Consider the following 27,829-nt stretch of genomic DNA (forward strand, 5'->3'; position numbering starts at 1 on the left):
TGTAATCTGCAAGGACAAATCTCTGCCTGCTTCAAATGAGAAAAGAGCCACCTTGAAATACTCACCAAGACAAACCAGCAGTCCTACCTGGGGCCACTCTGGAGCTCCCATCCCGCCTGACATTGATGTTTATTCAGTTATCAGAGGTAAGAGGAGTACTAAAACCTGAGTGGGAACTGGATGACAAAGCCAAAGCAGCTCAATATGGTGTTCCTGGTCTGAGTTGACAGAGCTAATCTGTAAGTCACTTTGTCACCTCATACACAGACAGTCTGTTTAAATGAAAAAAGGCAGTGTCGGTTCCTCTGATGTGTGGCAGGATGCTGAAGAGACAGAGTTTACGACTAAGGTGCAGTTGCCAGCTTTCCACACCAGTTATCCAAATACATACTAATCATCCTGGGAGAAGGTCAGTGAAGCTGTTTGTTTATATTGTTTGTTTCAAGTCACTGTATCAAAAGCTGCTGGTGCATCTAGAAGAAGGATATCACATTGTACATGTCCCAGATGAATCCCTGTCGTTATGCACCTGAAGGCAGCCGAGCATCTGCTCTGCGCTTGATACAGCTTGTGCACTGAGTCGTGCCAAATAAAACACAGACTGATCATTTCTAATATCACTTTTGATATCAACCCCCTCCATTGAGCTTTTTTGTTTTCATCATGTCAACAAAAATTAAAAGGAATTAAAACATACTGTGAAAAGGCAAGGCTCGGCAATCCGGTAACCCCCAGATTTATCCTGCTTCCTGCTGTCGGCTATGAAATCCCCCCCCCCCCCCCCCCCCACACACTTTTATGTTTTATTTGAATGTAAATTGTAATGCAGTTACTATGTTCAAATTTGCACTATATAAATAGAACTGAATTGTATTGAAAAGTCAAACAATATTGTAAACTGTTAATTTCACTGCTCAGGAATATGTTTATTGCAATAACAGACATTATTATCCAATCATGAGCTCAATCAGAACACAATAAGCTGGATATTAAAGTAGATTGAAGTAACTTTATGTGGTGGTACTTCTGAATGAAAAACAGTCATCTTAATTTGACATTTCAACATGTACACATGAGGATGTGACACGGTCCTTCAGCATCACTTCACTGGCGTGTTTGCACATTGATCCGTCCAGACAGCCATTTTTCTTTCCAGAGACCAGCAGCTCATCCTGGATCGACCCACTCAGTCTGTATGCCTCCTGTGGTGGATGAACATCTGAAACCACACCAACTGGTGCATTTGGCACTACATTGACAGTGAGAATACTGTCTGGCTCAGAATCAGTCCCCTACAGTTCTTTAAGAATATCTTTGTAGGGTTATACAAACACCCACCCAGGTGGGCACTTCCTTGTTGTCAGAGCAACCTTTCCATCGAGTAATACATCAGCATACGTTACTGTTTCCTTTGGCTCAGCTGGCTACAAATTACATCCTTAACAGTTGTTGTTTGTGTAGTTCATAATCCAAATGCATATGTTCAAAAAGAGTATCTACCAATTGGAAATATGGCACAAAGGAAAACAAACACAAAAACAAAACAAACCTGAAATTTCAATCAACTCCAAAAGCACAAACAAATCTGTGTGATTATTATATAAAATGTACAGTTTGTCTGAGAGAGAGAGAGAGAGAGAGAGAAAGAGAGAGAGACCTAAATATGGTAAAGAAGTGGATTTGCTCTGGACCAAGCAGGTTGTGAATGATGAGTCACTCAAAGTATGCCATTTAAATCTTCATAGCGCTTCAGTCAAAACTCACTGAAACTACTTTCTGCTGCGAGGTCATAAATACACTCCAGCATGCACATACGCACCAACACACACTTATTGATCAAACTTGAAGTTGCTGCCGCGACTTTCATTCATCCAGTCTCTCCTGTCCTGGCTCCTATTATCGATTTTCCTTTACCGTGTGTTTAATTCACAGCCAGACTGAGCCAGCCACAAGCCAAACTCCCAACATCTCTCAATGTTTATCGACCACATGGCACTACATCGGAGCATTTGATTCTTCTTTACCTGCTTGATATCAGCAATCATAGCATTTTATTATTATTCAGACTTTTGCAGCACAGTAGCAGGATAAACTGCATTTATCGCTTATAGATATTTATTCAAAGCTGAAGAGAGCTGAATTACTGTGGTCCTGCATATGACTATGTCTTTAGACTCCAAACTCTGGACGTGCTTTTGTAAACATTTCATTTTCCATTAATGTATTGACATTAGTGCTGTCAAAAGTAATGCATTAATTGAATTAATTGATATGAAACGTTTATCTCATTACAAAATGTTTCCGTAACTAACGCAGTTCTGTTTACTTCCGATTTTTGCTTTTGTTTTGTTCTTTTCTCCCCAGCAGCTGCATGTGCAGCATCTCTGGGTCGCAGAACCGTGACTACAGAGCAGAACAATACCAAGTGAAAAATAATATTAGGGCAGAAGGTTTCACTTTACAAAGTTCCCTGACGGCTGATTGAGAAAGTGAAAGTCATTGGCTTTACTTTGTAGAAATTTAATGACCATAGAAATAATTCAATATTGGCTGACCATTATCTACCAAACTGCTAAAGCTGGAGGAAATACTTGCAGGTAAAATATAAATTTCTCCTCTTTCTCTCTTTACCTGGCTCTCTTCTAAACTGTGTGTGTGTGTGTGTGTGTGTGTGTGTGTGTGTGTGTGTGTGTGTGTGTGTGTGTGTGTGTGTGTGTGTGTGTGTGTGTGTGTGTGTGTGTGTGTGTGTGTGTGCGTGCGTGTGTGTGTTTGTGTGAAAAGCAGGGCAAAAGAGAGGCTAGAAGTCATCCCAAAATCACGTGCAGCTTATTTCTTTTTATCCTTTGTGACTGAGAAGTCTTATGATTATGGTCTCTTGTTATGGTCCCTCTTCATCTTTTCCCCCCCTCTGTGTCTCTCTTATTTTCTTCCCCTTTAATGTGTATTTTCTCGGAAAGGGAAATCATGGAGAACTACAAAGGCTGAGCCTGTAAGTAAAGAGAAACAAAACTATCCCTCTCTGAGCCGCATGTTGCCTTAGAGACCAGCGGAGAGCGAGAGATAAATCTGTGAAATCTTCTGATCATCTGTGTGTGTGTGTGCGTTTGACTTTATGCGAGTGAGAGGATGGTGTCTGTGTGGGTGTACAGTGAAGGGGGCTGCCTTCTGACTCAGAGGACAAGCAGAGGAAAATTCTCACATCACTCCAGTCTGTGTCTAAGCTCTCCCCTCACCACTGCTTCCTTGTGTTTTCTTGCAGAAATTGCTACTTCGATGCAGAAAATCAGATCCAATTATTACAAATTACAAAGTGACGCCGCCTTCCTCCAGCATGTGGCCTAACCTCTAAACCAATATCTGACTGAGACTCCGTGGGACGATAGATTATGTCTTTGTCTCTCGAGGATGAAAAGAATCAGAGTGTTAAACGAAGCACAAATGTTATCTTTGGAGGAAGATAATTAGACAGTGAGTATCTGTCTGAGGGAAAACAAATCAGTCGGAGGAAAACAGCTTAGCTTCTCCATTTCAAAGGCAAGATTACTTCTTTTTTTTCACTCGTGCCTCATTGGAGGAAGTTTTGGGTTCAGTTACATCATCAATAATGATAATAAATCCTTGGTAGTGTTATTGGTGACCTTCACTTTCCTTCAAAGAGTGTATTTTTAGTTACAAGAGCCTCTATCGGTATGCCGTGGAGGTAAAGAAGCGGCATTGAATTCTGCCCAGCTGCAATCACATGGCAGGTCACAGCCCGGTCACTCATGGAAGGAAAAAAAAAAACTGCAAACAAGAGCTAATATGGTGGAATTTGAAGTTTTTCTTTGCGAAATCGGATTTCCCGGCATAATTAGAGGGACTGAACGGTAACAAATGCGGTGAGAAAAATGCAAATATTTGTCCTTTCTGCTTTAAGAACTCAGAGGCAGCTAAAGCATTCACATTCTTTAGTAGAAGTACAGATATGTGTGTAAAATTGAGAAATGCACGGTTCAAATAAACCAAACACACCTGAATCAACATCTAAAAGTTGCAGCTTCTATTTACTGTCAGCCTTAATATTTGTGTTTCTGTCAAGCAGAAAGCAAACTGTCAATAAAGTTAAATTAGCCTGATATTACTGGACCAGGAAGCTTCTGAGTTTCTACCTAAATGTAAATATCAGCTATTTGCTCTGATTTCTAGAGGTGCCATACTGAGGTATTTCTCTTCGACCATAAAAAAAAAGGATATTTGGTGTATTATTTTGATTGAATTTGAATATGAAACTTCTAACTAACTTCAAACTGGTAATAGTCATGGATAAAATAGCAGAGTTTACTTTCCTTCTAAAGCCTACGCATTTAATTGGAGTTCTCTCACTCTTTAATAGATTTTTATCACAATGACATTGATTAAAATGTATGTTGAAGACGCCCATGCGGCACTAATAAATTCATAACAAGACAAATTGTAGTCAAGAACAAACAGAAAAATGGCAGCCAGCCAGTCAGTATATCTATGGTTTATTCATCTTGACACGGCATACATCTTTGGCTCTAATCTGTCTTAGTTGCTGTATACGATATTTACATACTGTAGCTGCATACACATTTGCATTTAACCTATAATTACACATAGTACAAGTATTTCACAGTGGAATAGAATTAAATATAAAACCACTGGATGAATAAAAAAAGGATACATTAGACATCATCCTTAATTTAACACAGCTTTTTTTCTTTTTGTTCCAACACACATTCAATGTTTATCAGAGTTTTGAGAATGCAGGAGTCGAAATGAGCTGAATTCCTCCTCTGTGATAATGGAATGGAATGAAAACATGTGCACCTTTGAGAGCACTTATAAATAACACAAATAGCAAGAATACATCCATTGAAGACATTAAATTAAATGGGTAGTGTTCAAAAAGGCACTTTAATTACATCCATATAATCTGATATACATTACATTACTGACGACGGTGTATGGAGGCGCCATTAAAACTGACAGCACATGGAACAGTGCCATAAAAAAGTGATGATTGTCAGGCTGCTATTGTGGACAAATGACTTGTGTGTTCATGTGGAGAGATGTGTGTCTGATATATGCTTGCGTATCGTTATTTGTGTTCCTATTTAGATGTATTTGTTCATTTTGACATTAGTGCACGTGTGGGTTTATGCATGCATTGTAGAATTTGTGTGTGTGAAATATTGGGACTAGTGCATGCCTGTAAGGACCGGCAAATGTCTCTCCCTTTACCTCCATCTCAGGTGGGCTTCTCAATCAGCTCCGTTTTTACAAGAGGCCTTTTGTTTATTTTGTCATGGACAAAGATTTGTCAGTAACTCCAGTAATGGTACTGCTTGCAACAGAAGTCTACTGAAAGTGCATGCAAACAAACTTTTATATGTAAACGTACAAATCCATGAACAAATCTCAATACAGACACATAAATATCATTACGCATCAATTTGCATTCACAAATTAAGAAACACACACACACATACAGCTCTCCACCCACAAGTCATTTCTCTCCCATCATTAGCCATATACATGATGCTGAATAAATTCAAACTGGGCCTAAAGAAATAACATGGCTGATCAGGACTGAGCAGGGAGTGACGGAGGTAGCCGATTGAAGCAGGCATTTCAATTCCTCCATATTAGTCTAAACTGGCTGCAGTCAGCAGAAAAGGAAAAATAAACAAGTACGAGACTGAAAGCAGAGGAGGAAAGAGAGACAGACAGCAGGGTTCCTGTATATATAGTGATTACTTCCACAGACCTTCGCTGTCGATACAGTCGACTGTGATTTGCTGCCACCTCTCTGAGCATGTGTTCATTAACTGCGTCTCCATGGCAACCAGAGTGGAAGTGTCAAGGCTCCAAGTCGCCCAGAGGGTGACCTTGCCTTTGACAAGCGCACCCAGCTGCATCCATCTCTCTTCCTCTCTTTCTGTTTCTGTTTCAGTCCATCGAATTGTTGGGCCAGCTGCCTCTCCGTCAGCCCCCACCTCGCCCCCTCAAACACCCCCTCCACCCACCTGAGCTACCCGACATGAAAAAAAACAAAAAAAAACAAAACAAAAAACACTTCTTCATCAATCTGCTCTTACATGAAGTGGGTCTGCATGTGTGTGATGATATGCAGAAGGAGCACTACTGGTGTCTGAAGCAGGAGGAGCATGTTCCTCCTTTGTCTTTCTCTAACTGTGGGGTGATGGTGTCGGGCACCTCCGACTGGAGCATGTCATTCTCACTGGCAATGATGTGTTTCACCAAGCAGTTTGCTGCTTCATCGATGTTGATATTCTCCTGAAAGCAGAGAAGGAGGAGGTAGGGGGCACGGGGAATACACAAAAAAAGACGTGGATTATTACATGAGATCAATCAACGAACACAGACACACACACACACATACACCCACAGGGGGAAATATCATGTGATAGCAGGTGAGCGAAACAAATGGACCATAACTAAACAGAATAGATGGATGGAGCAGCAGGCAACAGCCATGACGTGAACATAAACCAAAAAGGGACATTTGCATACATTTAGTCACAGGGCTGCTGGTGCTCTGAGACGTTGACAAATGACACCCTCACCGTCCTCGAATCACAAACAGCTAAATAAAAAGTTAAAATGATGGCAAGATCAAATTACCTAACCTTTGTACATGATTACCCTGGAACATTTACGGAGAAGATAGTGCACCGGTTTGCATCCAGTTATGTTAAAAAAAAAATGTCTCCTTTACCTTTGGGCATTGCCTATTTTCTGCTGTCATGCCTTATCTTGTAGTCAGGAATAAAAATGTGGACCAACATGAGTCTTCTCATATATTATATTTAATATCCTGGTCATCTGTAGCTGCAGTCTGGTGCGAGTTATTATCCTGTCACTCAGATTAATGTCCTGGCATGGTGTAAGCCTTTTCTATCTGGAGCAACCAATAATGTAATAATGGCCAATAAAGAGAGCTTTCACTAATGTAATAAGTTTGGCCATTTTGAATGTCATAAACCCAATAATGTAATAACTTGCCAATAATGCAACAAAACGGTAAAACTGTTTTTTATGATCATAATTAAGAGAGTGCGCTGAATAGGCTGCATACTCCTATACTGAGTATATGATGACTGTGTGATACATTTTAATGTATGGAACCCCTTCAGTTCAAGTCCTCTATCACCTGGTTTCATGTTCCACATCTGCTCAATGTCTTCCGGGTGACTTTCTCCTAGTTTTTATTGTCTTGTTGTGTTTTCAGGTGTTTCACCTGCGTGTTGATTGTTTCCAGCTGTGTCTCACGAAGCTCTGGCTCCTGATGTGTATATAATGGTGGGTATACATACAAAACGACACTATTTCTGACCAATCACACAATTGTTAGACACCACAAGAGAAAACAAGTTGCAAAGACTGCAGAGAGATGACATCCCAGTGTTGGAGGGAGAATCCATGTGTCTGTTCCTGCAGTATATAAACATAGTAGGGTGACCAAATGGCCTCTTTTGCCTGGACATTTCCTCTTTTTGGAGTCCTTTCTTGAACAATTAGTCAGTTCTTGCCACTTTTCATACAATACTCCAGTTGATGTAGGTGTTAATTACTTCATGTCCATTAAAGATTGCTTTCTGTTAATACACCCATCCACATCTGCCTCTGTATGAGTCCAGGTTTCATGACAATTAGTGTATTTGAAGTTTCCTGAGGACAAAATGTCTGCATAAAAACTATCTGCCATTTTGTATAGCCATCCATCCATCTTCTAGACCTGTTTTATAATAATTAGGGTTGCGAGGGATTGTATAATAAAATAATTTGACAAAACAAAGCTAATTCATTAAAATATAGTAGATACAATTTCTCATTATAACACATTTTTCTCCAGCTCTGCTTGCACACAGAAGAATATTGTAATGTTGGCAACTGTAAAAATGATACAGTCAAAAGGTATATTAAACCTCGCATGAGGCACAATTTTATGTTTTATTGATAGACATTTTCCCAATCATGATAATACCCTACCTTATATACCCAACCAGCTTTCACATCAATTCTTCTGTGTACTGTGGCAGTGCCACACAGACTCTCTATGAGATGATGTTGATGTTTCTATTTTTATTTATCTCTTTCTGACAGACATATCTACATCATGCGTGTGTGTGTGTTCCCAATTATTTTTTATCACTTTTATTCTCTTGCTGGAATATAGTTTTTTAAAAAGCTGATGTTTCTATAGTTTAATTTGTATTTGTGCCTATGATCAGAGTTTCTACATTACTTTTTTAAATTTTTGTCTAAATTAGACAGAGGCAACAATGTAGTGGCACATAGATTTGGCACAAAACGTACCCACTATTGTCATGGAGGTATTACTATTAATATTCATAGGGCAAAATTAGCAAATCCGTCTTCCTTCTGTTGCCTTCTCCATTCATAGAAATAAAAATGCTAACGTCAAAGATCCATTTTTTGCAAAGTCCCTTGCAAAGTGTCTCCAGCAGTTTGGAAGTGAATCCGGCACTGACAAAGGAGAAAAATGGCCAGGGGAGATTCAGTGAGGTTCACATGAGGGGAGAACGAGGGACGATTATTAATGAGACGGACGTTCACACTGACACGCTCACTTTTCTAATGGGAAGTTTGCTGCAGATTTACTGAATATTAATCGCATCCAAATGGGCTCAGAAGGATAGTGAAAGGTGCAGCAGATCACAGGCTGATTTTGTGCCACGCTCCATCTGATTTATTGGTGGCGTTACAACAGATTCTTTCCAGACAAAAGAAAATAAAAAAACAACAACAGAACGAGCCCCTCTATCTCGGCCAGCTTCATTTTCCCCTGCGTGCGTGCATGGAGAGCATGTAAAGAGATGTTAAAGGGAGAAGTTTGCTTGAATTCTCCTATCAGTTTATTGAAACAGTGGGTTTACAATACATCAGCTTACATGGCACTGACTTTATAAACACCTGAAAGGAAACCATACATTCCTGTTAAAAAAAAAAAAAAAAAGCAACATCTTGACATTTCAGCCATCAAGATGCACATTGAATACATGTTTTCACTGTTTTATCTACAAGGACGCGCCCAATGACAGCATGTTGCTGCTGAAAGGAAAACATAAAGCAAAGGACTGTGCAGTTGTGTATCAAGTCATGTTCAATGTCAGTTTTTAAAAAGTGTGATGACACATTCTCAGTGACATTGGTGATTCACGGCTTCATGGTTTCATCCTCTTCAATAATGTATTTGAGCCACCTTTGTTTTTCTGTCACTGTCGTACTGCTTTTAGTTTCAGTAACCCCGGCTTGAATTCACCTCTCTGGCCTTGTTTGTCTGCGTGGAAGGTAAAACTGTTTTTTTAAAGAAGAAAAATATAAAAAGCAGCTGCATATGCTGAAGTGTTTTGCTTTTTATTGCCTCTAGTTCCTATGTGTATGCACGTGTGTGTTCGTTTGGCTGCATTAAGAGTTCACTAACACACATTGCAAAGGTTATCTTAATAAATGTGGAGTTAAAAAAATATTTTGATCGAACAATGACTTTTATTACTAGTTTTTGTAGCTTTTAACAAACAAACAAAGGAAAGAAAAGACAAGTTCAATTGCATTTTTTTTTACTGTATGTCAAAGTGCCAATGGTGTGTGTGACTGTGTGTGTGTCTCAGTCTATTTTCTCCCTCACCATCCTGCTGTGAGATTCCTCGCTGCCATAATCAGAGCTTGTGCTGGGTGTCAGCTCGTCTCGCAGTCAGAAGCCACTCACCACAGTAACAATCCCGTCTGCATGAGTTAACTCTTGAATTATGTTGCACTTTCACCACAGTATCTGGTGAACATTTCATATTTAAGTAGATTGAAGGTTTGTCAATATGTATTTATGTGTAAGTATCTCATATCCACAAAAGGAAAATCTTTTTCGCACTAAAAATCAGGGTGGATTTTTGAATCAAAGTTATGAATGTTTGAATTATATCTTTTATATTCATTGATTTTCAATAAAGTAATTTAAGCCAAACAACTGTTTCATGATTTTTACAGAAATCAGTAGGCTGACTCCCTTCAGGACTTCCTGTTTGCCCGACGGAGCAAATGAAGCAGGTGCAGCTGACCTGGAAACCACACAGGAGGAATTTGTGCTGTGAGGCTTTGGAGAAAAAAAACCCAGCATAACTCTGTGACTGCAGGTTCATTTATATTCAAATGCTGAACACAGTGATACTGTTAAAACACAGCAGGGTGTCTTCTCATCTAAAATGTACCTACAGGGTGGCAGCTCCGCAGAATATTAGGCCTCCGGGTCTAATGGAGTCAAGGAGTCAGCTGTGTCTCAAGGGCAACTGAATAGACATGACATGCCTGTTGACACGGGTGTTTTATGTCCTGGTTATTTCGTTGTGTGTGTGTGTGTGTGTGTGTGTTTTACCTTAGCAGATGTCTCGTACCATCCCACGAAGCCATTTTCCTGGCAAAACTGCTCCATCTTTATTCCATTATTGGTCAGTACGTCCCGACCCTGGTCACATTTGTTAGCCAAAAGCACAGTGGCTACATGTTTCCCATTGGCAAGTGTCAGTTTGGAATCCAAATCCTCCTTCCATTTTGTGACTGCCTCGAAGGAGGCGGGCCGCGTGACATCGAACACGATGAAGGCGCCCATGGCTTCGCGGTAGTACACTCGGGTCATGTTGCCGAACCGCTCCTGACCTGTAGGACACACACACAGACAGAGGCACACAAGCACAAACACACACATTGAAGATGGTTATAGTTTGATACAATGTGTCGGCAAACCTTTCACCTTTGCTTTTATTCACTTAACGGTGACAAACTGATCCTGTGCTTTGCTTCCTTCGACACACCAATCAGCACTGAAACGGCTCACAGGTAGCTAAAGGTGAACCGGTGCCGCACACAGACTGAAGAAGGAGTCATGTGATTCAGCCATTTTCTCACACTGCCTCACATGGCCCGGTAAGCATGCATTCACCGCATACTTTAGCTCCTTCCCAGACATACCGCATTTACCTTCGTGTTTTGACCATTAAAGCAGCAAGACACGGATAAGATGCGGATAAAGGCAGGATGAGGTGTGTGTGTGTTCCTGTGAGACTGTAAAAAATTCCTGAGGGTGGAATTAATTTGATAAGCTCTAATGGAATGTTGTCTGCACACAGTTTTTCCCATCTGTAATATGTGCAAGAACACCATCGCATCATCTTCAGCTGTACAGCTTGGAGAGTACAATCAGCTTTGCTTTCACACTGCACACAGACAAATAAGTGTTTTGTGCTAATTGATGTAGTGGCCTTCAAAATTGTCTGAGTGCAGCCACCAGGAAAATAATGCATAGATCTAAAGTTTATGTTGCCCGTGGGAGAGTTTCTCACCTGCATCAGAGCACAAATGAGAGGATAAGGGTCATAAAAAGGAAAAACAAAAAGGGTTGATGTGTTTGGAAATCCCACATTGAAAATGCTCAAACTCAATACTCAAACATAGAAGTTTCTGTTTGAAATCCTATTACGGCACAAATATTTCTTTCTCAACTCGAAAGACCAAATAAGCTGCCAGGGCCAAGCCAAATGTGAGTATTACTACCGTAATTGTGAGTTTTGTATTAATAAATAAATAAATAAACCTGTTCTTTCTGGGATCTGTGGGTCTACTCTGATCCCATTTGAAACAGTAAATCCTTTTTGATTCTAGTGTCATTCAGAAGTGACTAACACTTGCATACACTCAAAGGAGAGTTAAAGAGCCCGTTTAAAACACGAAAACTGGAAGTTTAACAAATCAGATAATAACACCTCCAAAACCCAACACACTGGATAAAACTCTAAAAGGTTGAATGCAAAAACTTGAAAATAAGCCCTTAACTCTCATTTACAAGCCACCACAGTAGTAGTAGTAGTGCCAGCTTGTAATCTGATTATTCATTCATCCGTCTTCTATACTGCTTATATCCTATTGAGGGTAGCGGCGTAATCCGATTAGCCATCCTGATTTATAAGAAAATAAATAAAACTACAATCTAAAAGTAATTTGAACTGTAGGGCTCTGCATATAATGTCAATTCCATTTGAGGATATTTCTGTGTGATTTTCATCAATAAAAAAAGCTCAAAAACTCACAATACATCCCAGAAACTACTTAGGATTCCTAATATTAGAGTTAATGGTAGAAAATGTGCCCCCTCTTTCGAAAAAGAAATGATTAAACTTATGTAATCAATGAAAAATTAAGAAAATTAGTTGCATACACTAAGTGATCTAATAAAAAGTTGAACCTATTCCGGATGTCCGCCTGCGATGAAGTTGGCCTGTGAAACTACTCCACCAGTCACCCTTCTCAGACCAGAATAGAAAAACTGTATATTTTGGGAAATGCACAGAAAACAGCAAGTGATTTATCGGTGGCCTGAGAAATGCTCTCAAGGAAACCCACCATCATGGTGAATGTAAAATCTTTCAGAAATCACACCAAAGAGCTGAGAAAACATAATGTTTTGTCCACGTACACCAAAAAACTCATAATATGAACAAAATACAAAGCCCATATGAAGTGTTTAAGAAACAGAATGGGCAGCGCTCATCCTAAATTATGCAGAATAAACAATTCAGGCCTCCCCACCTCTTTCAACGGCAGACAGAGTACAGTGCAGGACCTAAAGCAGTTTTCTCTGAGGGAGACACTCGTCTCATAATAAAAGCTTTCTGTATACAAAGAGCTTGGGCCTCAAATCTCACTCACATGGGCTTGAGACACATGACTGCTTGTGCTCAGTGGAGAGGGCCAACAGGAGGGGAGAGCAGCAGGTCAGAGGATTCTTCTAAACCTCAGCCGACACTCATGTGACATGAGGCTGCTGCAGCCATGAGGTCTGTCATCCCACCTGTCAGCATCCCACTCAAGAGCCTGCAGTATTATTCCCGATACCCGTGCCTACCACAGACAATCAAAGGAAATACCAGCAGGCAATCACTGAATTTCTCAACATCACGTCTGTGTACCAAACAGTGACACCCAGCACACGTGACATCCCTGTTACACTCATGTCACACATGCTTCGATCAGAAACTCAAATATTAAGCCGGCGATGAAGAATGAAGGATAAAACAGAGAAAACACAGACTACAGAGTAATGGAGACAAAACATTTTGTCTTCATATAGCAGGTTGGAGCAGTAAGCCTCTGCATTGGTGAGCAGGACATTCATACGCCAATTCTAATGTCAAAAGCTGAAGCCTGTGCTCTCCTAGATGGCATAATTCACTTGTAAGACTCAACCAACTAAGTTATTGCCACACAGCAGCATTCTGTTTAATCATGAGGCATCATGACTCGTCTTCTTTAAGGTCATGAGACTTCCAAGCTCACTTTGTGTCGAAGTGATGCATGAATTTAACCTCAACTTTAAAACATGTGACGGGAGAATTGCATATCCAAGTCAATCCAGCCGGTCAGCTGGTGCATGTGACGACCATAAAGATATGTAACATTATCAATTAGCAAAAATGTCTGTATTATATCTTACAGTCACTGTGGACATTTTTTCTCTGGCTTCATATATATAACTTATATTACACACTTCTCTGAAACGAATGGATCAGGCCTCAGGCTCTGGTTGGAACTGTTGTCTTTCCTAAAGGAAAAGGCAACCGTTTCCATTAGAGGAGCCAGCTGCTGATAAATATTTCATTAATTGGCCTATTTGGAAAGCCTTGTCTTTAACTCACAATAGCGGGCTCCAAGAAAGTGAAACATATATTTTTAAATATATGCCAGCCACTTCACCACGTGATAAAACATGATTTATGATAACTGAGTATTTTTTTTTTTTAAGTTTGGCATCAAGGTAATATATTTAAACAGTAATTCCACAGCTTAAGAAAGCCCAGCAAAGACATTTCAACTGATATTATCTGTTCATTTACGGTAAGTCGTTAACGAATACTTACCTGCGCTTGAGTAAAACGATCCTGTTCAAACCAAAACTATATGTTCCATTAGAGAGACAGCCTGATAACTTTCTTTTCACACTTTCTGGCTCTCGCTTCCACTGTTTGACCTCCATTTCACTTTTTTCTCAACGCGAGTCGTGCGTAAAAGTTGCTGCGTACCTGCGATGTCCCACAGCTGGAGGCGCACCGTCTCCTGGTCCCAGTTGAGGACTTTGAGCGCGAAATCCACCCCGATGGTGGCTCGGTAGTTGGGGCTGAAGTTGTGGTGGACATACCGCTTGATGATGCTGGTCTTGCCAACTCCGAGGTCCCCTATGACGAGGATCTTATAGAGATGCTCCTTGTGGTGGTTGTTCTGCATGGCGACCGAAGAGGGCGAGAGCTGAGCATGAATCCACCGGACTGGGGAGGACCAGGGGATGGGAAGGTGGGGGACGCACAGGACGGCAGAGCGCAGAGTGAGTTGAGGAGGAGAGCAGGGACGGAGGAGGGGAGGTAACATCCGCCCCGGCCCACACGGGGAAGAAGGGAAGTGGAGCAGAGACGCGCGGACCTTGTGACTCACGCAGGGGTGCTGGTAGGGCAAACTGGGATGGAATTAAATCCTTCAAATTGGGGATGAATTAAAAAAATAAAAAGTAAAAGTTCGGAAGAAAAATCGACACAAAGCATCTCAAATGTGCAGTTTTGTTTAACTCGTGAAATTGCTCTGCCTTGTCTCCCATTAGAAATAGTTTCTGAAAAAAGCAGTGCCTGTCATTATGTACCAATAGAGGTCACATAAGTATTTAATTAAAAGTGAAATTGATTGAAGAAAGGAAAAAACACAAAACTATTTTCATTTTTTTTTTTAATCATAGATTAAGATTTCATTCAACCACATACTGCACGGTATATTTGCATGGACACATACTGACTTAAAACAGTCCTGCCATTCATAAAAATACTCACATGACCCAACATCATTTAATCTACTTTAACAATAAAAGCAGAGGAGTGAAGAATAGATTGTCTTACAAGGAGGCCTTTTTATATATTTCCATCAAATGACTTAAAAAGAAAAAAAAGCAGCCAGTGAAATTGCTGAGTTTGAAGTTCTGCTGATTGTTCCAAGTAGATGTAAAGACACACTGAAGGCTGGAGGTAATGGCCTGTTGCTGTACGGTATGTCTGTGTGACATGAAAAAGGAAAGATAATTGTAAAAACATTCCAAGGATGGATTTGTGGATTAGCATGCAAACCAGTGTGCAGCCAAGTAGAAAAGGACATGGTGTGATTCACACTGACATATAAGTAGAATTACAATTACATACTGAAATCCTTTATGAAGACCTTGCTGAAATACTTGAAACTTTCAGCATGTTTTAATCCTTTTTTTTTTTCCAGTTTTGAGATGTAAATGAACATCTTTATATGAATACATATTAATAAACTAGTAGTGAAGAGTACAACTGTCTGAAATCACTACATTACCATCTCTGGCTAAAGATACAGTGGTTTTCTAGGGGGAAAACAATCTTCTCTCCAGAATCCTATGTCAGAATAAAATGTTTAAAAAGTTTGATTCTTGCCAGCAGAAGTAAACTTTATATCTTGGGTATTTACATGGAAATGTTGTCCAATGAGTGAGATATACCTCTATAAAGTAAAGGTTAGACAAACAGAATTCAACACCCCAATGTTTTAAAGCACAGTAAATAAGTAAACTTTTATTTTACACCTGTTAAAGTCATGAGTCGTTGCTTTGACTTCATCTGATTGAAAGAAAATGTAAACGTGCCCACACATAAGTGTTTCGCCCAGCGGGGGCCAACATGTCATCTTCAATGCTGCTCAGCATTTAGAGGACAGAACCAAAGAACTCAAGAAATATTCAACATTTATAACCCTGAAGAAGCTTTTAAATTTGAAAAGGTTGATGACCAATGTCTTGCCCTTGAATACTTACCATTACTATTACAGTACGTCTTGCTGAAACCTTCTCACAGTATTTTGTTCTTGACTGAGAAACAGTTTGATCTGCATGGAGCGCCATTCTAACCACACTTTAATGCAAAATCAAAGACCCCAGGGAGACGGATTTGCGATTAAGTTTAATTTTTTACAAATAAAAACATTAAATTGAAATGCTTTCCTTCCTCCAAATAAAAATACAAATCACAAGCACAGGCAGAATAAAAGGCACTGCAATCAATAGCATCCCTTTATTGGCTTTTTCAGAAATCCTCTTGAAAAGCCCCTCAAGGAGCTCTCACAAACAGAGAAAACATTACGGTCGTGGTTACAGCGTGATGCAAGGACAGGAAATAAACTCGTTCACTGCTGCGTTTCCCTGAGACAAAAATATCGAAATCCTGCACCTGAGCGCATACACAGTAACTATTCCCGTCTTTGACAGTATGTCAATCCATTTAAATTCCAATTAAATTGGGCAGTTGAAGCTTGAACTCAATCACTCACAGGCAGCAAATCAATGAGGGCGAAAACCATCGAGACAAAACACCAAACAGAAAACCCTGACGGGGTAAATCCAACTTTTAAACCTCAATAAAATCTATGGCACCTACAAAGGATGGCAGTTCCCTTTAATTAAAATCCCTTTTGTGGGCTGTAAACAAACGCATATGAGAAATCCTTTTAGAAGTTGAAGCCTGAAATTTTATTGCAGTAACTTTAAAACCTTAGTGGTGATTAAAATGTATTTGACAGAGCAATACATTGTTTAAACAGAGAACAATTAAAAACCTGCTTTTAAGTTTCCATGAAATAAAAACGTTGAATCACATGATTGGGGATTCAAAAAGTTAAAAAAATCGTAAAAGAACCCCCCCCCCAAAAAAAACGTTCCGATTTTACATCGATTTCCCTTTAAAACAACATTTCTGGCCGTGAAGCTGAAAGCTGTAACTTTTCATCTCGAGTATTTCGGACTCCCACTTGTTAAGAGTGGGGAAAAACAGTTCCACTCACCTCGTGTGAAAACTTACAGAGTTCAGCTTGAAGTTTTAGCCTCACAGGCTCATAGAAGCAAGAAACACCCGAGCTACAGAAACCATTGAAACTGACTGGCGCCGATTTCTACAGCTTGGCAATGGGGTTGGCTGCGACTGCGATGCTCTCGATAGAGCACTCGTCGCTCCCCCGGCGGATCCGGAAGAAGCCGTTCTCGCCCCAACCTTCGCCCCAGCTGTTCTTGACGATCCAGTACTTCTGTCCGGTCATGTGGCAGCGGCCGTAGCCCACCAGCAGCACGGCGTGGTTGGTCAGCTCGAAGGGATTGAAGACATCCGCCAGGCCAGTGTGGTGGTAGATGCCCTCCTTGTAACTCATGAAGTCAGAGTACACCTGCAGGCGGAAAGTGACGCGTTTTTATTTTTTCCAAGGGAGTTGAAATTCCACAGCAAAAAAATTAGAAAGCGCAAAACGAGAGCAGCAGCAGCAGCAGCAGCAGCAGCAGCAGCAGTACCTCAAAGGCCACCCCCATGGGTCCGTTCTTGACTAGCTCCAGCATCATGGCCATTTCACTGCAGCCGCCGTAAAATCCACCGACGTAGTTGTATTCCGCTGCGTAGGTGCGGACGCAGTTTTTAGGAACGCCGCATGGAGAGTCTTTCCCGATGTACGGGAAGCAGGACTCGTCCACGATGCCGAAATCCTGCACGTACTTCCCAATCAGGTATGGGAACCCTCCATCGCAACCTGACAGAAAGCAGAAAGAGGAAATGACCAATCTGTGTTTGTTCTAGAATGAACTAGTTAACTGAACACGGTCACCTGCAGTCACACTGGATGAGATCAAACCAGACACATCGGTATGAAAGATAGATGGAGTGTGGAAGATATGGAAGTGTAAAGAAATGTCCACTAAAGATGTGAGAATGCGTGTTTGTTTGTTTTAAATAAATAGTTAAATCTATTTAGTATCAGAAAGGAAATGAAGCCTTCTTCCCGAACACTTAGACAATTATTAGTAAACAGTGGTTAGAAAATGCTCTGCTTTGTAAAGGAAAGCACACTTCCAAAAACATTTACATAAAACTTAAGTGCAACTTCTTTTGATTATTGAGGATGACACATAATAATATGACAACATCATAATAAATACACACATACATACTGTAAATTATATTATTTTCTGTTCTGCTGCAAAAGAAGCATCTATCTCATGGGATCAAAAAACCTCTATCTATCCATCTATATATATTTACAGTTAGTTGGGATGCAGTATTGAATATGACTAAATCAAAATTTTCAAATATTATTATTCACAATAAACCAGGCCTTGATCGGACATACAAACACAGAAAATATTAGCTCATTCTGAAATAAATTGTATCACATCTTAATGTTGGAGCATGGCAAACGAAATGTTGGAAAAGTATTCGGCACAAATGGTAGATTGCTTCAGTTAGTAAAGCTGATACGTTTTACTGGGAATAAAATATGGATTCAATTTATGCATTATGTTTTTAGTTATATTAACACTGTTTGAGTGTGAAATAATTAAAAACTTCAATATATTTTCATTTATTACACTTAAACTGAATTTTTCAAGCTTGTATGTTTTAATTCAGTGAGATTATAGTGCATTCGTCATGAAAATGACAAATACAACAAATTGGGGACGTATTCTACCAGAAGCCTTAATGCTCACAATCAAAATTTTAAGGATTCATGTCAATTCAATTTATATGCTGTCAGTGTAGACATAACTGACAAAAAACTATTTTATTTTAAGTGGCAATCCACATCTTTTGCATCACTTCGGTACTACTATCCTTTATAGAGCTTACCTTGAGAGTATTCAGAACAGGAGACCACCTGCTGAGGGCTGAAGACGGGAGTGTCGCTGTTGTTGGTGAGGATTCGAACCCGAGCTTCCAGCATTCCCATGGTGGCGAAGGAGTAACAGCTGCCACACGATGCTGAAGGAGGAAATTACAGAGCCGTGAGTGCACCTCAATAAGTCAAATCGCTTAACTCTTTATCGGGCAGCTGATGGGTATTGGCATTTTGAAGGAAATATTTGAAAAAGCCATCGTGTGAAACAATCTCCCAAAAACACTCTGGTCTTGTTTCTCTCTTCCCAAGCCTTTCTCTTCTTCTCATACACTTCGAAGACACTTTTTCTCTTGCGACCCTCTGCCATTTTCAAAGTACCCGGTGAGAACTGCGAGCTCGCTGAAGGCGTAGCTCACCATACACACCTGAAAGCGCGCATACGCAGAAAGTGAAAACTAATAGATCCACGCTACCCAGGGGCGAGCACGTACGACGGCCTTACGTCACCAGAATGATTGATAATTGGGAGGACCAATAGTCTTGATGATCCAGCCGGAAAAAGAAAATCCTCCTGTACACCTTTAACAACACATTAGATATAAAATGGCATTTCATGAGTGTCGTATATTTAACCTTTCATATCAGGGTTCCTCTGTTTTCAAAGTCAACTGTGGTTTGTTTCTATATTACTTATTCCTGACTGTCAGCTGTCAGGTTGTACCATCCAGATGTATTAAAACATGTTTGTAATATTCTGTACTACAAACACTGTCCTGCATAACCTGGTGAAACAACACAAAACTTGCCAAAGGCTGCACATTACAAGTACATCGATTTAAAACCATATGAAACCAACTCAGCACTAAATGTTTCTGCCTCAAAGCTATGCATAATCACGGAGCAAAGGACAGAGACGGATGCACTGATTACAGCCACCAGTTCCTTTACAAAGTGTAAGAAAGAAAATCAGTCCGGCAGACTCGAGGCTGCAGGGGCTTGCAGGGAGTTTTATTTGTGCCAATGATTCAGGTCAGCGTGACCCTGTGAACGTGTTTTATTCGAGCCCAAGATGCTTTCATTCTTTTGACTAATTAGGTTTAATAACCATTAATTTGGAGAAAACATTCATGCAACTCTGTAACAAAACATTGACTGGATTCCAAGGAGTCAACCTGCCTGTTTTTTGTCCTTTTGTTGTATGTGGGCTGCTGAAAACGTTCCCCTCTGGATTTATAAAGTAATCCTATCCTTCCATCCATCTAAAATGGCAATGCTGCAAAAGTATCAGATTTTTTTTAGCAGGTTTGAAGAAACATACTTTGCACTTTTTGGTCAGTTTTTTCTTAGCAATTGTGCTTTTACTTGTATTTAAGCAGTGAGCAGTGTAACTAGTCTCATTTGTCATGACTAGCACACATTTCCAGTACTCTTTCCTTCGTTGAATAACACCATGAAAATGGCTGAATCAAAAAAGTGATCCACATACGTTTGCGTGAAGTAAATATAAATGTTATCCGAGTTTGCTCAATAAACTATATTAAAATGATGGAGTGACATTTGAAAGATGTCGTAAGTAAAATGTGAAAAATATGTGGATACAAGATTTAGCAACTAAATCGTATTCGTATTTAGTAGTTACTATGGCCTAAGTTGGCAAATATAGTTATAAAGCAAGCTAAGGGACACTACACCACTATGTGGTCTGATATCACTATTATTAGTGCCAATGAACCCAGTGAAAAAAGAAATTTCAGTCTCATTTACAACTAACAGTGGAACAGCAGATATGCTTTTCTTTTTTTAAAACTGTTCAAAGAAAACCTGCGACTGGTAGAAACATTCCAGAAAGTGATGACAGTGCTGATGCTTGGATGCACCTCAAATAACCAGCTGGATAAAATCGTCCAGACTGATTTATCTTGGAGTCCATCAATTTTTGTAGAGACGAGAAAGAGAACAGCAAAAAAAAAAAAAAAAACATTTCACCTGAAGCAAAATAAGCTCCATAACCATCAACAGTGGCTTAAAGGGCTCCTATTGAAACGCTTCAGCCCTCTCCAGATCCTTAAACCCAACCCTACTGAGGCCCCCTCAGACACTAAGTGCTCAGCACGCATAATCTGTGCACTCGCACACTGGGCTGTGCAGGAGCACAGGAGGAGAGCTGAAAGCAGCCCTACACCTGCCAAGAGGGGAGAAGAGTAGCTGTAGTGCTGCTGTGGAGTGTCTGGCTCACTGACAGCTGGTCAGATGAGTAGTTATAGCCGTGTCCACCCCCTAATTCACTCAAGATTCCTTGGAATAGATTTATCTTTGTAATAGAAAATCTGGCATCGGACAGAATGTGCAGAGTATAGTAAAGCATCTCTCAACAGTGTAAAGGGGAAGAAAAAAAAAAACACTTAAAAGTTTTTAGAAGACAATTAAAAGTTACCTTGGTTTCTCACAGGGCTAAGAAAGTTGACACCGTTAACGTTTCTCCAGTCCCAGTGGTCGGGCAGAGCTGCTGCCATCTTGGCAACGTCAGCTTTCACAGGCGCAGGGCGAACGCGCCTGGAATTAATAGAAATTTAAAAAAAAATAGACAATCAAGTCAGAAACAATTGAACTACAGTTTAAACATGCGAATCATATTTGTTGAAGTCGGAATGTACCACTGAACAAGTAATGCATATAATGTATATATCAAGCAATTCTTCATACCGTCCTGAAATAAAGAAAACATCAATATGTAAAATCTAAACACCTGCTCCTTTCGAGAAAATATGTGTGACAAGCACTTACGTTGGGATGTGGGATGCACGCCCTCCTGCTCGGTTGTGCAGCTCATGCAGAGTGAGCAGCTCATGCTCTGCGTACGGTGCGGCCTTCCAGGACTTCTGCACAGCGTTGATTGAGTCGATGAAATCCAGGTTGTGTTTGTATCGCTTCTGGAGCAGCCTGGAAGGTATTCAACACCGGGTTGAAAACAGGCAGAACATTTATCACGCAAGTAAGTATTTTATAGTTAAAAATCACAGTATACTGACAATGCCTGTGGGAGACAGAGGATGTTTGACATGCAGATTCCATTAATGCCGCAGTTGTTTTTCTTGTAGTGTAAGCAGGGGGTGAATAATTAAAGTGAACACAAAGGATTTCAGATGCTATAGTACATGGAGGAAGAGTTTTTTCTGCGGATGAAGTCTCCTGTCCAGAGTAAATAAACTTACTTCACCAGTAGATTGCACAAAACAGATAAATCAAAGTTATCTTTCCATTTAAGAGAAGCGCCCTCACTTCTCTGTGATACTCTGAGATTAATTGTCTCAGTTTGCACTGGAGTTCCTGTAATCTCAAAGATGAAAACCACCAACACTTACTCATCCTGAGTTTACTGTCCTGGACCAGGCAACTTTTCAAAATGTCACAAAGGGAAAAGTGTAATCGAGTGTGAAAACTACTGCTCGAGAGTCGCATCGCAGAGAAATAACAGAACTCACAGCAGCATAAGTACAACAAAAAACAGAATAGGACTTCCAGCTGTAGGGATCAGGAGTCAGTCAGAGGCTGAGGGAAGTTAAACAGGCAAGTCATGCAGAGCAGCCAATGAGCTGAGCTAACAAGCTAACAGCTTCCTCTGGGTGTTTTCAGTCAGAGCTTTTATTGGGAGCTCGGCTCCGAGGGGAGGAGGTCAACAATGGCTTGTTGTCACCTGCATTTTCAAAAGGAACATTCAGAGGTTTAATAAAAGGATGAATTAAAATACAAAACAAAACTAAATAGCTATTCGTTCATCAAATTGTTTCCAAACTGGTGTGTTTCCTGGTTAGAAACATGTTAAAAGACCAACCAACCATGCGATTCTTCTTTTTCTCCTCAAATCCTGTCATCCTACCCGTCAAAACATACAAATGCTCCAAAGAAAAGAAAGCCATGCCTGTGAAGCTTTGCCAATATTTGCTGAGTTGCATTGCACCAAATTGCATTATTATTAACACACACACGATATAGATATGTATGCATTATATGCACACTACATATGTTCACATGTCACATGTTGTTCTTATCATACCTTTATAAGAACTGCACACTATTATCCAATTGTTTTAAAAGGGGTCAATTATACAGTTTTTCAACACTTTCATATGGGTCTTGTTGGTCCAAAAAACATTGTATTCAACGTTTATTGCCCCAAATCCAGTTTTTCCTCGATTTTCATCCATTTGAATATTGGATCATAGGAGCTACATTCAGAATCTGCTGTGTCTGTGTGAGCTGGACTGGCTCCGCCCACACATGCCCATCTTGGGAAGAGGAAGAAGCACTTCCTCCCATGGCGCCATGTGCCAGAGCAGAGCTGCCTGATTGTGGGAGGGTCAAAGGGAGGGTCTACCTTGATTGGAATTGGTTAAACCTCTGATGACACTATATAGGGTTTGATTTCTGATTGGCTCATTGGAGCAACACACTTTCTAAAAAATGTAAACAAGCCATGGCGAGAGAGGACAGATCGTCTTCACGTCATTCCCAGATAGCTTCTGGGACACAAATTGCTGTTGGAAAACCATTAGAAAGTGAATTTAGCATACGCCTTTAATGTTACAGTCACTCTGAATGGTGCTGCCCTGCAACCTCAGTCACAACTGTACTGTGATTTATAAAATAGCAACTTCCTTATTCTTGAAGTTTCAATCCTCTTTCAGTTTTGGCAACGTTGCGGTTGAAACTTCACTGAGAGGCAACAGAGGAAGCAAAAGAAAAATCAGCACTGAAGTCTTCAAAATCCAGTATCACGTGTGCAGGGATTTCTAATGTTAAATGACAATAAAGTGTCACCCAAAGATGAATGCTACTGAATATAAAACATGTTCGCTGAGAAGTGTGAGCCGCCTATACATGAAGAAAAGACAGCGTGATCCGGTTTGCTGTTTGAAAGTGTGGGGACATTTTACCTCGTCCTGAAATAGCGTGTTCTACTGGTATTACTCCTACTGACACAACACGACTGTGAAAGTCCCTATTGTGTTCAAGTTTGGTGGAAAATCCCTCTAATTATGTAACCACAAGTTACTTTCTGAGGTCATTTTGACAGAACCAAGAGGAGATACCATAAAGACACAACAAAACACCTTTAAATGTTTTGACAAACGCAAAGGAGCTTTTTATTTGTGATCCCACTGGATTTTTAAGTTGTAAAAATTTGAGGAAAACAAAAGGACATTTCCGTTAATAAAATAATTGAGGATACATATTGCTGGAGGATATGAGGAAGGCTCCATCGCACTCTAAGGTCAAAGTAAACAATTTTTATTTGCGCAGTGGGCAAAACCTTCACCAGCAGACCTGACAATACACATCAACACCATTTTTTACCTTAAAATTAATGAAAAGTAGAGCTGTCGACTCTCATGCATCACACTCCGCAAGTATAAACCAAATGCTGGTAGAGTTTGGACTTCTCAAAGAATATTACCATCAAAATAAGTTGCTTTTATTGTGAGAGAAAGCTAGCTCTATAAGTATTTATATAAAGCATTACAACTGTCGTACCTGTTCTGTGTGATTGACTGAAGCTTATTCTAAATTACTTAAATTGTCTTTAATTACATTTAGTTGTAAAAAAAAAAAAAAAGAAAATAATGTTTTTCTTGAAACTTTATATAACCTTTAATAATGACTTATTGTAAAAAGAAATAAATGGAAAAAAATAAGTAACTCTTTAGATCCATTATAATTAAGATTTAAAAAATATATATTTGAATTAAAATGTAAACCTGTATCTTGACACTATGTGCAAAACAAAATGAAACTCTTCAGTGCAGTAAATCGCTTCATGTTACCAGACAGTGCCAATATTTGTATTGCCTGTTAAGCCACTGTGTTTCAGTGATTTCTTAGGTGCAGGTTCATCTTACAGGTACTTTTCTGAGCTTTACTGAAGCTCGGAAAGACGGCAGTCATTAGGTATGTGAAGACCGCGGACGTTATTTTCTTCCCAATTCGTGATCCACATTTTGGACAGTGACGTGCTGCGTCTTACCTAGAAAAGATGCATTTTGATTGGATAGCATCGCGTAATTCCTCAGGATTCCCTCGAATTACGTAGTCAGGAAACACCCTCCCCCCCACCGGACTATGTCATTTTTTTTTTTTTTTTCTTCAGATACCTACAATCATAACATGAGTGATAGCTTTCTTCGAGTGCCACTGATGATTTGCGTCTGCACGTTTTCCCAAGGCTGAAACGCTGGAAAAGGAACTCTAATGTAAAAATAGCATACCTGCTGCTCAGGAGAGGCTTATAGTTTGAGCGGGGGGGCACCGGGTCAACTCGCTTGCCTACGAAACAGGCCCAGTTGCGGCCCAGGATGTCGTGGACCCACCCGACCAGCGTTTGGTCACAGTAGCTGGTCACCTTCCTGCCTTCCTCAGTGTACTGAAAGTGAGGGGAGACAGATCAGAGCTGGACACGGTCATTTTATGCAAGAAAAAGTAGGAAAATCCTCTGATCTTATGTTATATTTTCTAAAAAAATTTTAAAAAGGAGAACAAATACATTTAAGTACAAGCCTAGATATTTAAAATGTACATCAAAATGGAGTGCCATTACTACACTTCGTCACATTGTAAGATAAACAACATATCGGATGTTGAAAGACACTGAGGTACTTCATTATTTTAACCCCTGGCTACATTCAGGACAGCTCACTTTATTTTACTTTCATGGCTATAGAAATGTCAAAATAATGTGTGACGAATGTTTCAGCCCCTTTTTCCAGACAACTTTAACCATCTTGGAGGCCATCATAATGATCGTATATTTGCATACATATGCACAGCTCTATAACCTCGGTTTTGGAATTTTACAGATATCATAAATGGTCTGGGAGTAAAGGTTATGAGAGGTGTGCACTATGGAATACTTGTCAGCAGAGACAGAACACAAATATCAGTCGAGTTAAAAGGCAGCGACACGACTTGTGAAGACAAATAAAAATTACGTTTAAAAAAAACCCCCAAAAAACCCAGAAGCATGACCATGGAGGAAGAATAGAGCAGACAGACTCTGGCACTTCCTATAACTTCATCATATGAGTGATGACACATACCACATGACCGCCAGCTTAACTCTGCATCTGCTCCTTTAAGCATTGGCACATTTTACAGATATGATCATACAAGATGAAGGGACCGGAAACTAATCAATTTTGTGCAAATGAGAAATAAAGTGAAACTTCCTTTGAGGGTATAGCTGTGGCTTACTTCCTCGAGGTGTGCATGTGTGTTTAACATTGCCACGTGCTTTGGAGTTCTCACGACTTCTGAGGAAATGTTGAAGAAACATTGGGCGTGCAAGGCATGATAAATTCTAAATAATTGTATGACTTCAAACAATCTTGAGTTACTTATTTCCATTTTCTTACTACCAGCAAAAAACACGTTTCTGGAAAAGTGCCAGAAAAGGAGTGTTTGCTGTTGCTCAACAGCAGTTCTCTGGTAAGCTATTCTGTGACCTATAACATGATAAAAATGGGCAAAAAAGAAACCACAGAGGTTTCGAGAGGAACAGAAAACATCACAACATCAGCATAATCATTTCCCCAGTGGTGAACATGCATTTTATATGAGGAGCAACAAAAAGAATTTAAAAAAAAAATACATCAAATTTTAGATAGATAAAGTGCAGCAAGGCTGTAAACAGTTGGTACAATGCAATAATAAGTAAGTTGAGCTCAGTAAAGTGTTAAAAAAGGGTGCATTTCTCTTTTACCTTAAAGAAAGCAAACCACTTGTAGCCGTTGATGACCACTTCGAAGCCCTGATTGTAGATGAGGGTGAAGAATCCAGTGTTTCCCAGCTCGTCTGTAGCCACAGACAGTTTCTCCAGGGTCACAGTCACCGTGCTCTCACCTGTGGCTGCAGAGGAAGGACGCAAAGAGCTGGTTTAAAGTGTCCAAGTCACAATTTATGTCATCAACACAGGTCAAAACCACCACACGTGTATGGTTTTTAAATCTACCTTCAATGTTTGATCATCTTCAACTAAAACAATGCAGGACACAAGAGTTAAGTAGTTCATGCGAACTGTAAACAGGTCTGTCAGTCACATGATTTCAAAATGCCTCTCATGTCTCCTTCCTTGTAATCACTCCTGTTCTCTGCACACTGATAGGTGCATCTCAAAAATACAATACAAAAGAAAAGTTTACTCTTCTAGTCATTTAAATTAATGAAACAATCTTAGATTAAGGATCCATAAACTAAAGTGTTTCATGTTTTTGATTTATTCAATATAATATAATAAAGATCAGGTTGTTTTTTTTTGGGGGGGGGGTTAAACTGGAAGTCAAATACGTTTTCAAAATGCTTTCGATTATTTCTCCTATTTGTTGTGAATGTACACATGACTGTCAAAACCTAATATTTATTTCAAGTTTGTAAGTATTTATCATAATAAGGTGGTTGATCACTGCTTATTAATCTCCAGAATTAGACTAGTTGATGTCACATGACTTCCAGTTCCGATCTCCTTCCTTGTGTTCGGTCGCGTGTTGTGCTCGCGGAGTCCCCGTGGTCTCTGTACCTGCAGAAGAGCAGTTGATGGTCTGGTCGTATCCCCCTCTGGACACCTGGAAGACCCAGGTCCCCAGCAGGTCCTCGTAGGAGCAGTTGGCCGGGGTGTCCCCCAGAGAACCCTGGACACACAGCAGCAGGAGCGCGCACAGGAGCACACGGCTCGAGCTCATCTTCACTCACCTGCAAAAGCACTAAGACGATAAAAACTGTTCTGTCTGACCCTGGTTGTTGTGAGGGTCCTGCTGCTCTCCTGCTGGGACTGACCAGTTACTCTCTGTCCTCTGGCTGCTCTTTACGCAAACTCAAACTTTTGTCCGGACAAAGAGTTTCACTCGTAACAGTCAAGATGATTCACTACGCACCGCACATGCGCACCGTATTAACGGAAACAACGTAATACATCTATCTATTTAATTCGTGAATGCAGTTCATCCAATCATGTCTTGTGAGCTCAGCAACGGATGTGCGGGATTTCAAAACCTGTAAGGATTCTTCAGATTCATTTGTACGCTTATGATCAGACCGCGGAGAT

At 40.1% G+C, this 27,829-nt stretch overlaps 2 protein-coding genes across 2 annotated transcripts; both read right to left on the reverse strand.

The window, feature by feature from the left end:
- Positions 1 to 6,144: 6,144 nt before the first annotated feature.
- rab38a (RAB38a, member RAS oncogene family) lies at positions 6,145 to 14,316 on the reverse strand (the record flags this gene model as incomplete). The annotated part of the gene is made up of 3 exons (XM_080509948.1): positions 6,145 to 6,300; positions 10,418 to 10,698; positions 14,115 to 14,316. The coding sequence occupies 3 exons, from the start codon at positions 14,314 to 14,316 to the stop codon at positions 6,145 to 6,147; spliced, it is 639 nt and encodes a 212-aa protein (XP_080366074.1).
- Positions 14,317 to 16,030: 1,714 nt separating this feature from the next.
- ctsc (cathepsin C) lies at positions 16,031 to 27,602 on the reverse strand. The gene is made up of 8 exons (XM_080509937.1): positions 27,305 to 27,602; positions 26,492 to 26,637; positions 25,002 to 25,156; positions 21,523 to 21,678; positions 21,173 to 21,291; positions 18,750 to 18,881; positions 17,423 to 17,655; positions 16,031 to 17,301 (listed from the first exon to the last, which is right to left on the reverse strand). Exons 1-8 carry the CDS (start codon positions 27,465 to 27,467, stop codon positions 17,035 to 17,037), a joined length of 1,371 nt encoding a protein of 456 aa, XP_080366063.1. The 5' UTR covers positions 27,468 to 27,602; the 3' UTR covers positions 16,031 to 17,034.
- Positions 27,603 to 27,829: the final 227 nt, after the last annotated feature.

The sequence above is a fragment of the Blennius ocellaris genome (assembly GCF_963422515.1).
Source record: "Blennius ocellaris genome assembly, chromosome: 2".
NCBI classification, from domain to species: Eukaryota; Metazoa; Chordata; class Actinopteri; order Blenniiformes; family Blenniidae; genus Blennius; species Blennius ocellaris.